This window comes from Bos javanicus, chromosome 4, assembly GCF_032452875.1.
Source record: "Bos javanicus breed banteng chromosome 4, ARS-OSU_banteng_1.0, whole genome shotgun sequence".
Classification (NCBI taxonomy): Eukaryota; Metazoa; Chordata; class Mammalia; order Artiodactyla; family Bovidae; genus Bos; species Bos javanicus.
The window spans coordinates 99,469,452-99,482,257 of record NC_083871.1 but is presented as its reverse complement, the minus strand read 5'-3'; the positions used below and the strand labels follow the sequence as shown (position 1 = coordinate 99,482,257).

The window sequence follows — 12,806 nt, the reverse complement described above, 5'->3', positions numbered from 1 at the left end:
TCAGCTACCGGCAGCCTCTGAAAGGGGCCCACCCACCTATTCCCAGCTGGCAGGATGCAGAGCAGGGCCTAGATGAGAACCTTCCTAGCGCAGCCCCTACTCCCCAGACCCAGAGGCACATGGTGGCCCAGCTTCCTGGATCCTCGCTCCGGATGAGCCCCAGCTCACCAGGTTGGGTGTGGTTTGTTTCTGTTTCAGGACCATCTTCCTCATCGTGCTGTTTTCTCAGTACCTGAAGAACATCGCAGTGCCCGTGCCCGTTTATGGACGAGAGAAGAAGTCTCACACCTCTAAGTTCTACCTGTTTCAGATCTTCCCTGTAAGAAGCACTCCCCACCCACTGCCATTCTTAGCTGACTCACTTGGAGAGTGAGGGGCAGCCTCTTGCTCATCCTGATGGGCCTCAAGTCAAATGCTCTCTACCTGCAGTGGCCTCTCCTCCTCGGCCTCCCCTAACTGCTCCTCCCCACCCTGCCCATGGGTGGTGGGAGCACTGGATTAATGCCCTACAGCTCATCCCTCAATGCTTCTCTCCTGCGGGAGCAGAGAGCTTGCCCCAGGTTGCCACAGTGGTCGCCAGTGTGGGACAGCTTCCTCATGTTTCCCGGGATGTCCTCAGAGCATGGCCCTGGGGGAGGTAGCCAGAATCACCACTATGGGTGCAAAACGAAGGGCCAAGATGCTTAGGTTCTTTCTCATTGGTTCCTGGATGATTCAGACTGTGCCTCCTTTTTCAGAGCCTTCTCTGTTGAATTTGTTCCAATCTGTCAAGCAGGCGCAGTTGGCAACCCCATAAAGGTGTTTTCAGGTCTGATTCACCTATGACCTACATTCTGCATTATAAAAAAGATACTTCCATGTAATGATCTCGTTGATCCTTCCACAACCCTGTAGGCCAGTGGTTCAGAAGTTCAGTGTGCATAAGATTCACTTGGGAACATTGCTAAAAATACAGATGTCTGGAGTTCTACCACCAGAGATTATAAACCAATACATCTGAGGACCCCACTTTAAGAAATCCTGCTTCAGGCTCTGCAGAGCAATGGCTGAAATTCCATTGTACAGATGAGCAAACTCAGGCTCAAGGAGTTTGAAGCAAGTTATGTGACCAGAAAACAGTAGAAAGGGAGTCAGCTTGCAGTCCTTCTGACCCAGGCCTTGTCTACTTTCCTGGACATTTCTGCCTTTACCTGGCATAAGGTCTCCCTTTGGTTTACTGTCTGTGTTCCTTTACTGTGTTACTTATCCCCTGACACACAGATTTCTGTTGTCACTGGGAGGGTTCCTAATCCAACACTTCCTCATTTTGAAGAGCTTTTCTGAATTCTCTCTTTTGCCCAACCTTTCTGGGAGGTGTGGACAGGGGCAGGGAGTGGGACCAGGTGTGAAGGGCACCTCCCTTCCGCAGGTACTGCTGGGGCTCTGCATCTCGTGGCTGCTCTGCTTTGTGCTCACAGTCACCGATGCCCTCCCTTCAGCACCCACAGCCTACGGGTACCTGGCCCGCACTGACACCAAAGGCAGCGTCCTGAGCCAGGCTCCGTGGTTTCGCTTCCCTTACCCAGGTAATGAGCAGACTGGGCCCTTGTTGCCTGGGACACACGCTTCCTAGGTCTGTCCATGGGGCTCAGGGCACCAGAGCGGGTGGTGAATAGAGCCAGGGGGTGGGGGGAGAATCTTCTCCAAGGGATCTGACAACAGCCTGTGGCGGGGAAAAGCACAGAGGAACCCCGACCTCTAGCCAGCATCTGGGGCTCCTCCTGGACTCGGTGGGTCCCTCACAAGGGAGGCTCGGGACTGAATGAGAACATTTCTGGGTTGGAGGTCAAGGCCATCCCTTAGGCCTCTTCTGGTCTCCTTTCCCTGCAGTTCTTGGCTCAGGTTGTGTGAATAAGCACGTTTCAGTGGTGATGGGCAGGGGTGGCCTCGGGGGCTAGGGAGCTACAGCCTCCCTGAGTAAGTATCTGGACTTCAGAATGCTTCAGGGCCTTCCTGGGAAAAGGCTGGATTGCTGGTTCTTTGTGCGCACTGTGACCCCAAGGTCAGGGCATGGGACCCCCCCCCCCCCAGGGAGGCACGGGTGAGGCAGGGGTTCAAGACAAAGTCTCAGGACAGTTGTGGGGCTGGAAGACGTGTTGCCCAGCTTTTAAAGCCTTCCGGAGAATCCTCTCGGAAAGAAATTATTTGGGATCCAGTAACCTGTTGTCTTCTGGGTTAATATTCCCTCTGCATTGCATTTTCAGGACAGTGGGGCTTCCCTACCGTCAGCCTGGCTGGGGTCTTTGGGATCATCGCAGGGGTGATCTCCTCAGTGGTGGAGTCAATAGGCGATTATCATGCCTGTGCCCGCCTGGTGGGGGTACCACCCCCTCCGAAGCACGCCATCAACCGAGGCATCGGCATCGAGGGCCTGGGCTGCCTGCTGGCAGGGGCCTGGGGGACAGGGAATGGCACCACCTCCTACAGCCAGAATGTGGGCGCACTGGGCATCACCAGGGTAAGGCTGCAGACATTGGTCCATGGGTATGTGTGTGTGGCAGGGGTGGGTGGTGGGTGTGCAGGCTAAGTACCTGGATCTGTCATCCATGTCTTAGTCTCTTATTGTTGCTGCAACACATTGCCAGAAACTTAATGGCTTTCAACAACCCAAATTTAGTATCTTACCAACCTGGAGGTCAGAACTCCAACACAGGTCTCACAGGACTACAGTAAAGTTATTAGTGGGGCTACGTTCCTGCCTGGAGGCTCCGGGGAGAATCCATCGCCTTGCTTTTTCCATCATCTAGAGGCTCCCCACATCCTTGGCTATGGCCTCTTTCCCCCATCTTAAAGCCAGCAACATTGCATCTCTCTGACCTTTCTTCCCTTGTCACGTCTCCCTTTGACTACACCTGGGAAAGACCCTGCTTATGTGGGTGTGTGTAATTAGACTGGGCCACCTGGGTAATTCAGGATACTCTCTCCATCTCAAAATCCTTAAGTCCCCTTTGCCGTGTGAGTTTGGGATCAGGATGTGGACATCTCTGAGGAGCCATTATTCTGCTACTGTTCTGACCTTCTTGGCTGTGGTCACCTGTGCCTTCGTGTCCCAAGGGTGCCTCTCACTCAGCATGGCCTCTGTGATGTTCAGACCATGCCCCCGTCTTACCTCTCCTCATTGTAAACCTTGTCCTGTAGATTCACCCAGGGCATCCTTATTGTCTCTGACCTGCACCCCTCACAGTGGATTCTGTCTTCTCTGTGTGCCTGTGGCCCTCCTGTCCTCTTTTCTCCAAGCAGGACCACAGCTTGATCAATCATCTCTCACCTGAACATGGCAGCATCCCTAACTATCTCTTCCCAGGATCTTGCCCATCTCTCATCTAGCTGCCACCTGGCTGCCCAAGGATCTTTCTAGAACCCAATTAAATTAGTTCCTACTTAAAATCTCTTCTGGGCTCCCATTTTCCACAGGAAAGCCCCATAAGTTCAGCACGAATTCTTCAAGATGGTGCTTTCTAAGAAGGCTTAGAAAAGAATACTATTACGATGTTGCTTTCCTGTCTGCTTCAGTGCAGAGGTGTGGTGTTTCCCAGAACAAGTGAAGTCAGCTTTGGAGAATCCAGAGCCTGCTACTCATTTCCCCTCTCTGCATTTTCTGATCGCACCCTCAGACCTATCCACCTCTGTATCTGCATGGCCTCGGGCCCACAGTGGGAGCTAAAACGCGTGAGCAACAGCACAGCCAGCACCCAGCCCTGGAGCAATTGACACCATGGAAGCCTGGGTATTTTCCCAAAGTTTCCAAACCCTTAGTGCAAGTGAAAGGAATGTTTTTCCATGTGAGGACCACTGACCCACACAGAAATATAATAGGAATGGGCTACGTGAGTAAAAAGCAGCAACTATTCTTCCTGCTAAAGGAAGCAAATATCACACAGAACAGAAAATTATACTCAATAAATGGAACAAAAAAATTTTGATGCATCATTTCTAAATTAAGGCTGTTTAGAGTAGAAGGAATGATGCTAAAGCTGAAACTCCAGTACTTTGGTTACCTCATGCGAAGAGTTGACTCATTGGAAAAGACTCTGATGCTGGGAGGGATTGGGGGCAGGAGGAGAAGGAGACGACACAGGATGAGATGGCTGGATGGCATCACTGACTCGATGGACGTGAGTCTGAGTGATCTCCAGGAGGTGGTGATGGACAGGGAGGCCTGGCATGCTGCGATTCATGGGGTCATAAAGAGTTGGACACGACTGAGCGACTGAACTGAACTGAACTGAGAGTAGAAGGAAGGAGCAGGGCAAAAAGGTACATGAGCAGGGTGCAAATCCAGTTGTTCAGTTGCTCAATTGTATCCTACCCATTGCAACCCCATGGACTACAGTTCAGTTCAGTCCAGTTGTTCAGTTGTGTCTGAACCTTTAATTCCTCTTTGCTCTCTGCAATAAGGTGGTGTCATCTGCATATCTGAGGTTATTGATATTTCCCCCGACAATCTTGATTCCAGCTTTTGCTTCATCCAGTCGGGCATTTCGCATCATGTGCTCTGCATATATGTTAAGTAAGCAGGGTGACAATATACAGTGTTGATGTACTCCTCTCCCGATTTGGAACTAGTCCATTTTTCCATGTCTGGTTCTAACTGCTGCTTCTTGACCTGCATACCGGTTTCTCAGGAGGAAGGTAAGGTGGTCTGATATTTCTGTCTCTTTAAGAATTTTCCAGTTTGTTGTGATCCACACAGTCAAAGGCTTTAGCATAGTCAGTGAAGCAGAAGTAAATGTTTTTCTGGATTTTTCTTGCTTTTTCTGTGATCCAGTGGATGTTGGCAATTTGATTTCTGGTTCCTCTTTTCTAAATCCAGCTTGTGTATCTGGAAGTTCATGGTTCATGTACTGTTATTGAAACCTGGCATAGAGAATTTTGAGCATTACTTTGCCAGCATGTGAAATGAGTGCAATTGTGCAGTAGTTTGAACATTCTTTGGCATTGCCTTTCTTTGGGATTGGAATGAAAACTGACCTTTTTCAGTCCTGTGGCCACTGCTGAGTTTTCCAAATATTGGCATATTGAGTGCAGCACTTTCACAGCTTCATCTTTTAGGATTTGAAATAGCTCAGCTGGAATTCCTTCACCTCCACTAGCTTTGTTCATAGTGATGCTTCCTAAGGCCCACTTGACTTCACACTCCAAGATGGCTGGCTGTAGATGAATGATCACAGCATTGTGGTTATCTGGGCCATTAAGTCCTTTTTTGTATAGATCTGTGTATTCTCGCCACCTCTTCTTAATATCTTCTGTGTCTATTAGATCCATACTGTCGTTTATTGTGCCCACCTTTGCACGAAATGTTCCCTTAGAATCTCTAATTTTCTTGAAGAGATCTCTAGTCTTTCCCATTCTTTTGTTTTCCTGTATTGGTTTGCCTTGTTCACTTAGGAAGGCTTTCTTATCTCTCCTTGCTATTCTTTGGAACTCTGCATTCAGATGGGTATATCTTTCCTTTTCTCCTTTGCCTTCACTAGTTTTTGGTTCTCTCCTAGTTGGTGGGGTGGGAAGTGGGGGACAAGTGGTGGCGTGAGGGGAGGAATTAGGTTGGTCGGAGACTTCCCATCACTTCTCTAGGGTGTTGTAGCTTCCAGCCCAGATGTCAGTCCTGAGACCAAAGAGGCCCAGGGCTGCATGGTAAATTCTGTGGTGGTAGGATTTGGGATGACCTGCCATTCATCATCAGTGTATCCAAAGGGCGTTGGTTGAACCTGAAAAGTTGATTCATTGTGCTTAGATTCATGCTTAGTTCCCACAGTTCATTGTTAGGCTTGCAAACAAAACAGAAGTTTCCTTTGATGTGGTAAATTCTTTTTTTTTTTTTTTTTTTGATAGGCAAGAAGTAGCTTTATTAATATAGGATAACTTTAAGAGATGCAGCGGGCAGGCGAGGGAGGCCTGCTGATGTGGTAAATTCTTATCACATGTTTTCTTATGAAGTCAGTTAAATAGATTGTGCTCATGGTCTTCTCAAGGCAAGAATACTGAAGTGGTTTGCCATGCCCTTCTCCAGTGGACCATGTTTTGTTAGGCCCTGAATAGCGGGGGCATGCCCTTCACACTCCGTGTGGCCAGAGGACGGGACTGGTGCCCTGGTTGTGCCACTGCTGGTCCTCGCTGGGCGTGTCAACCTGCACCAGCCACCAGGTGGCAGTCAGTGGTCAATGTGCTCTTAAGCTGGGAAGAGAAATAAGCAAAGGTGAATTCTGCTACTCTATCACTGCATTAACAGACTTCAAGTTGTTGACATTGGAGTATCTTAAAATTTTTAACATTGTGGTAGAAGACACATAACATAAAATCTACCATCTTAATATTTTTGAAGTGTACAGTTCAGTACTAGTAAGTGTATCCACAATGCTGTGCAACAGATCTCCAGAGCTTTTTATTCCTACAAAACAACCTACCCTGGAGTATCATTTTAATGTTTTTGTTCATTTCTTTGTTTTTTTTTTTTTTTTTTTTTACATTTTGGCTGGGCCACATGGCATGTGGGATGTTCCTTCCATGACCAGGGATGAAGCTTGCACCCTGGGAAGCCCTGTCAAACATTGCCCGTATATGCATGGACTTATTTCTGGGCTCTCAATTCTGTCCCCTTGGTATATGTGTCTGTTTTTATGCGAGCACCATACTGTTTTGATTACTATAGTTTTGTAGTATAGTTTGAAATCAGGAATTGAGATGCCTCCAGCTTTATTTTTCTTTTTCAGGATTGCTTTATCTATTTGGCATCTCTTGTGCTTACATACGGAGAAGGCAATGGCACCCCACTCCAGTACTCTTGCCTGGAAAATTCCATGGATGGAGGAGCGTGGTGGGCTGCAGTCCATGGGGTCGCTAAGAGTCGGACACGACTGAGCGACTTCCCTTTCACTTTTCACTTTCATGCATTGGAGAAGGAAATGGCAACCCACTCCAGTGTTCTTGCCTGGAGAATCCCAGGGACGGGGGAGCCTGGTGGGCTTCTGTCTAGGGGTTCGCACAGAGTTGGACACGACTGAAGCAACTTAGCAGCAGCAGCAGCAGTGCTTACATAAGCATTTTAGGGGCTTCCTTGGTGGTTCAGATGATAAAGAATCCCCCTGCAATGCAGGAGATCTGGCTTGATCCCTGGGTTGGGAAGATCCCCTGGAGAAGGGAATGGCTACCCACTCCAGTAGTCTTGCCTGGAGAATACCATGGACAGAGGGTCCTGGTGGGCTACAGTCCATGGGGTTGCAAAGAGTGGACACAACTGAACAGCTGACACTATACTACTATATGTAAGCATTTAGGATTTTTTTTTCTATTCCTGTGAAAATGCTGTTGAAAATTTGATAGGGATTGCATTGAATCCATAGATGGCTTCAGTAATATGGACAGTTAGCAATACTAATTCTTCAAGTCATGACATAATATATCTTTGCATTCGTTTGCGTCTTCTTCAGTTTCTTTCATCAAAGTCTTATAGTTTCCACCTCCTTGTTTAAATTCATCTTTACATATTTTATTGTTTTTGATGCTATTATGAATGGGTATGTTTTATTTCTTTTTCAGATGTTTTATTATTAGTGTGGAAAAATGTGACATTTCTGTACGTTGATTTTCTATCCTGTTACTTTACTGAATTCACCGATTAGTTCTAACAATTTCTTAGTGCAGTCTTAGAATTTTCTACATATGAGATGATATCGTCTGCAAATAAAGATAATTTTACTCCTACCTTTTTCATTTGGATGCCTTTTATTTCTTTATGTTACCTGGTTCCTATGGCTGTGGACTTCCAGTAATGTGTGGAATAGGAGTGGTGAGGTTGTCACCCTAGTCTTGGTTCTGATCTGATCGTAGAAGAAAAGTTTCCCACCTTTGAGCCTTGAGCATGATGTGAGTTGTGGGCTTTTTATATTTGCCTTTAGCTACATTCTTTCTATATTTGACTTGTTGAAAGTCTTTTTTTAATCAAGAAAGGATGTTCCATTCTGTCCATTGCTTTTTCTGCATCTGTTGAGATGATCATATACTTTTATCTTTCATTCTATTAATGTGGTGTATCACATTTACTGATTTGCATATGTCCAGACATCCTGGCATCCCAGAGATAAATCCCACTTGATCATAGTGTATGATCCTTTTAATGTGCTGTTAAATTTGGTTTGCTAATATTTTGTTGATAGTTTTTGTATCTACATTCATCAAGGATATTGGTCTGTACAGTTGACCCTAGAACAATATGGGAAATGGGGTGGAATTAGGTGCACCAACCATCCTCACAGCCAAAAACCCTTGCATAACTTATAGTTGGATCTTTATACATGTGGTCCCTCGATATCCATGGTTCCATCATATCTGTGGTTCCACATTCACAGATTCAGCCTACCATGGATTGTTTAGTGCTGCATTGTTTACTGTTGAAAAATATCTGCATGTAAAGGAACCTGCTGCTACTGCTACGTCGCTTCAGTCATGTCCCACTCTGTGCGACCCCATAGACGGCAGCCCGCCAGGCTCCCCCATCCCTGGGATTCTCCAGGCAAGAACACTGGAGTGGGTTGCCATTTCCTTCTCCAATGCATGAAAGTGGAAAGTGAAAGTGAAGTCGCTCAGTCATGTCCGACCCTCAGTGACCCCATGGACTGCAGCCTACCAGGCTCCTCTGTCTATGGGATTTTCCAGGCAAGAGTACTGGAGTGGGTTGCCATTGCCTTCTCCAGTAAAGGAACCTACACAGTTCAAAATCATTGTTCAAGGTTCACCTGTAGGTTCTTTGCTTGTAGTGCCCTTATCTGGCTTTGGTCCTGCCAGGGTACCAATGCTGGCCTCCTATAATAAGCTTGTGAAGTACGTATTATTAATTCTACCTGATAAATTTGAAGGCTGATATTTGGAGAGGTTAGATAACATGTGTAAAGCCGCACAGCTAGTTAGAGGCAGAGTTGGAACTGGCTCTCAAACTCCATTCTTAAGCATTGGGCCACTCCTTCCCAAAAGAGACTTCTTGCCACTTCTTCACAAAAAGCTGCCCAGAGAAGGAGCACTGGAGTCAGGACTTGAAGATAGGTATGAGAGCAGCAGAGAGGAGAGGTGAGGGCAGAGGCTGGGACCCAAGATCACACCCTCATCCTTTCCCTAGCCCCATGAGAAGTAGAGGGGGCTCCTCCTGCAGGTCCCCTGGAGCTGTTGTTTGTGATTCCCCAGGAAGAGTGCAGAGGTCTCCAGGGCATGTGGCCTGGTTGGAGCTCAGCCACCATCTGTATCCCTTCTCCCTGCGTGCTGCAGGTAGGAAGCAGGATGGTGATTGTCGCTGCGGGCTGCGTGCTGCTCCTGATGGGCATATTTGGGAAGATCGGGGCTGCATTTGTCACCATCCCGGCACCCGTGGTCGGAGGCATGTTCCTGGTGATGTTCGGGGTCATCACTGCCGTGGGGATTTCCAATCTCCAGGTGAGGCAAGGCACCCTTGGAAAAGCAGGAGCATTGCATCTCCTGAGAGGAGCTCATGGGGATGGAGATGAATGGAACAGCCTGGGGACAAGGGAGGAGAAGGGCATCCTCCAGTCCCAGCAAATGCACCGGCCCCAAATGGAGGGAAGAAGTAACCAGGAACATCCAAACTTCTGAAAAACAAAATTGGATCCGTTTGTATTGAATTATCCAAACCACTCAGCTCTCAGGGTCAAGGGGGAGTTGGGACTTGACCCAGAGCCTGTGCCCTCTGAATCCAACCTCCCCCTCCAGCCTCCAGTGATGGGCGAACAGGGGGCACTTTAGAGGGGTGCTTGGTGTTCGGTATAGGTGCTGATGGCTCCGGGCCTCTCTCTTGCAGTACGTGGACTTGAACTCATCCAGAAACCTCTTCATCTTCGGCTTCTCCATCTTCTGTGGGCTTGCCATTCCCAACTGGGTGAACAAGAACCCAGAGAGGCTCCGCACAGGTGATTCTCCATCCTCTAGACTGTGACCATTCCAGGAGCAGAGCCGGTGGGGCCCTTGGTTGCCGGGAATTCCTGTCACTTCTTTTAAATTAACTATAGTCACCATGTTGTACATTACATCGCCATTACTTATTTCCAGTTTTGTTGAGATATAACTGGCATACATCACTGTATGATTCCAGGTATACAGCATAAAGTTTTGATGTACATCCATTGTGAAATGATTACCAAAATAAGTCTAGTTAACACCCATCATCTCACATGGATACAATAAAAAAAGTGGGGGAAAAAAGAAAAACATTTTTCCTTGTAGTGAGAACTCTTAGGGTTTATTCTGTTAAGAACTGTATGGTTAACATACAGCAGCATTAACCATAGTTTTCATGTTGTACATTACACTGCTCATCCTTATCTCATAACCGGAAGTGTGTACCTTTTGATCACCTTCCTCCAGCACCTCCTTCTCCCACTTCCCGCTTCTGGTAACTACAAATCTGATCTCTTTTTCTATGAGTTTTTTTTTTTTTTAAGAGTCTACATATAATAAGTGAGATCATACCTATTTGTTTTTCTCTCTCTGATTTATTTCACAGCACAGTGCCCTCAAGGTCTATCCATGTTGTGTAAATAGCGACATTGCATTCTTTTCCTTATGGCTGGATAATATCCATTGTAAACATACACATTTTCTTTAGTTGCTCATCCACTGATGAACACTTAGGTTGTTTCGATATCTTGGCTGTTGTAAATAATGCTACTGTGAATGTGGCTGTGCATGTGTCTTGTTGAGTTGGTGTTTTCATTTTCTTTGAATAAATACCCAGAAGTGGAATTGTTGGGTCATAATGATGGACAGGGAGGCCTGGCGTGCTGCAATTCCTGGGGTTGCAAAGAGTCAGACACGACTGAGTGACTGAACTGAACTGAATGGTAGTTCTGTTTTCAAATTTTTAAGGAACATCCATGCTGTTTTCCATACGGCTGCACTAATTTACAGGCCCATCAATGATGCATAAGGGTTTCTATTTTTCCACACCCTTGCCAACACTTCTCAGTTCTTTTTGGGAAAAGCCATCCTCACAGGTGTGAGATGACTATCTCACTGTGGTTTTGATTTGCATTTCCCTGCTGTCAGTGATGCTGAACACCTTTCATGTACTCGTTGGTCATCTGGACATCTTCTTTGGGAAAGTCTCTGTCAAGATCCTCTGCCCATTTTGTAATCCCTGTCACTTTTGCCTCCACTGTAGGGATTCTTCAGCTGGACCAAGTCATCCAGGTGCTGCTGACCACAGGCATGTTTGTTGGTGGATTTCTGGGATTCCTGTTGGACAACACCATCCCTGGTAGGACTCATCTCTGCCCTGTAAGCTGGCAGTTTGGGTAGACGGTCAGCATTAGGGCCAGCCGCGTTGCTTCCCTAGCCCCAGTTCCCATGTGAGGCTGGCCACAGCATACCCTGAGCGGGTCCAGGGTCTGGGTGGGGTGATTTAAAGTCCCTGTCTACAAGGTCTACATCCTTACACCGTGCTCAGCCCTCCCGTATCCAGGGTAAACCAGGGCAGCCTGGTGTCCACACAGAAAGCCTCTAGGCAGTATTCTGAGGAATGTGAGGAGGGTGGTTAGGGCTTCAACATTTGATTTTGGGGGTGGGTTGGTGAGCACAGTTCAGCCCATAAAAGGACCACAAGGTGGGAAACATACCAGAAGCAAAGCGCAAAAGGCACAGCCCCAGCTCTCTTAGAGCCTGCAGTCTAGCTGGGGAGGGAGAGAACACAGTATAGATTCATATCCCAACCAAAGCCATAGCTGGTGTGCTGTGCTCCAGGTGCTCTGTACTGAGCATACAGAGAGCAGCAGGACATGCCCGGCCTTCTGGAGCCTCACAGGCTCGTAGGAAAGGGAGACACAACCACAGACCCTTACACTACAGGGCACCAAGTGTGGCGGTGAGCACAGCAAACCCATCAGTGCTGAGGATGTGTCCAGTGAAGGGTGCAGAGCTGTCCTCACTGGTGGCTTTCCGTGCTCCCTTCTTAGTCCTCCGACAGTTTCTTGAAAGGACCTCTGTAATAACTCCTGCTTATTCTGATATTCTGTTTTCCACATTTCTTCTCTCCACCAAACACAAAAGACACCTGCATTCCAGAAACACTGAAACATAGAAAGGTCCACCCCGGAAGAGGAGGAAAGAACAGTGGTTCACAGAAGGTCGTACCCTAGAGCTCAGAAACTTCTGGTGATGAGCTGAGTTGTTGCTGTTGTTTAGTCACTCAGTCACTTATGACTCTCTGTATCTCCATGGACTGCAGCACACCAGGACTCCCTGTCCATCACCAACTCCCGGAGCTTACTCAAACTCATGTCCATCGGGTCGGTGATGCATCCAACCATCTCATCCTCTGTCTTCTGTGTCCCCTTCTCCTCCTGCCTTCAATCTTTCCCAGCATCAGGGTCTTTTCCAGTGAGTCAGCTCTTCTCATCAGGTGGCCAAAGTATTGGATCTTCAGCCTCAGCATCAGTCCTTTTAATGAATATTCAGGGTTGATTTCCTTTAGGATGGACTGGTTGGATCTCCTTGCTATCCAAGGGACTCCCAAGAGTCTTCTCCAGCACTATAGCTCTAAAGCGGCAGTTCTTTGGCGCTCAAGCCTTCTTTATGGTCCAACTCTCTCATCCATTGAGTTGAGTTGGGTGGAGTTGAGCTGAGCTGATTCTTGGGGTGGGCTGGGAGGAGGAGAAGGACGAGCTGCCGGCAGGACCAGGGCATTGCGAACTGGCCTCTCCAGAGGCTCCTCCTGCCCAGGTCCGCCAGCTCCCTTGGGGCCCAGTCCTGACCTCGCTCGCTGTCTCCTA

The 12,806-nt window shown here is 47.6% G+C and overlaps 1 protein-coding gene across 3 annotated transcripts in view; it reads left to right on the top strand.

Moving 5' to 3' along the window:
* LOC133246454 (solute carrier family 23 member 1-like) overlaps positions 1-12,806 on the top strand; it is a 170,504-nt gene that overhangs the window by 154,613 nt on the left and 3,085 nt on the right. For 2 of the 3 annotated variants that reach the window (XM_061414791.1, XM_061414792.1), the window contains exons 10-15: positions 199-319; positions 1,409-1,565; positions 2,244-2,497; positions 9,295-9,459; positions 9,842-9,950; positions 11,201-11,296. In XM_061414791.1, coding sequence (XP_061270775.1) covers positions 199-319; positions 1,409-1,565; positions 2,244-2,497; positions 9,295-9,459; positions 9,842-9,950; positions 11,201-11,296 — 902 coding nt within the window. Of the gene's footprint in view, positions 1-198; positions 320-1,408; positions 1,566-2,243; positions 2,498-9,294; positions 9,460-9,841; positions 9,951-11,200; positions 11,297-12,084; positions 12,804-12,806 lie in introns of those variants that run through there. The other variant, XM_061414793.1, reaches the window with a different exon arrangement.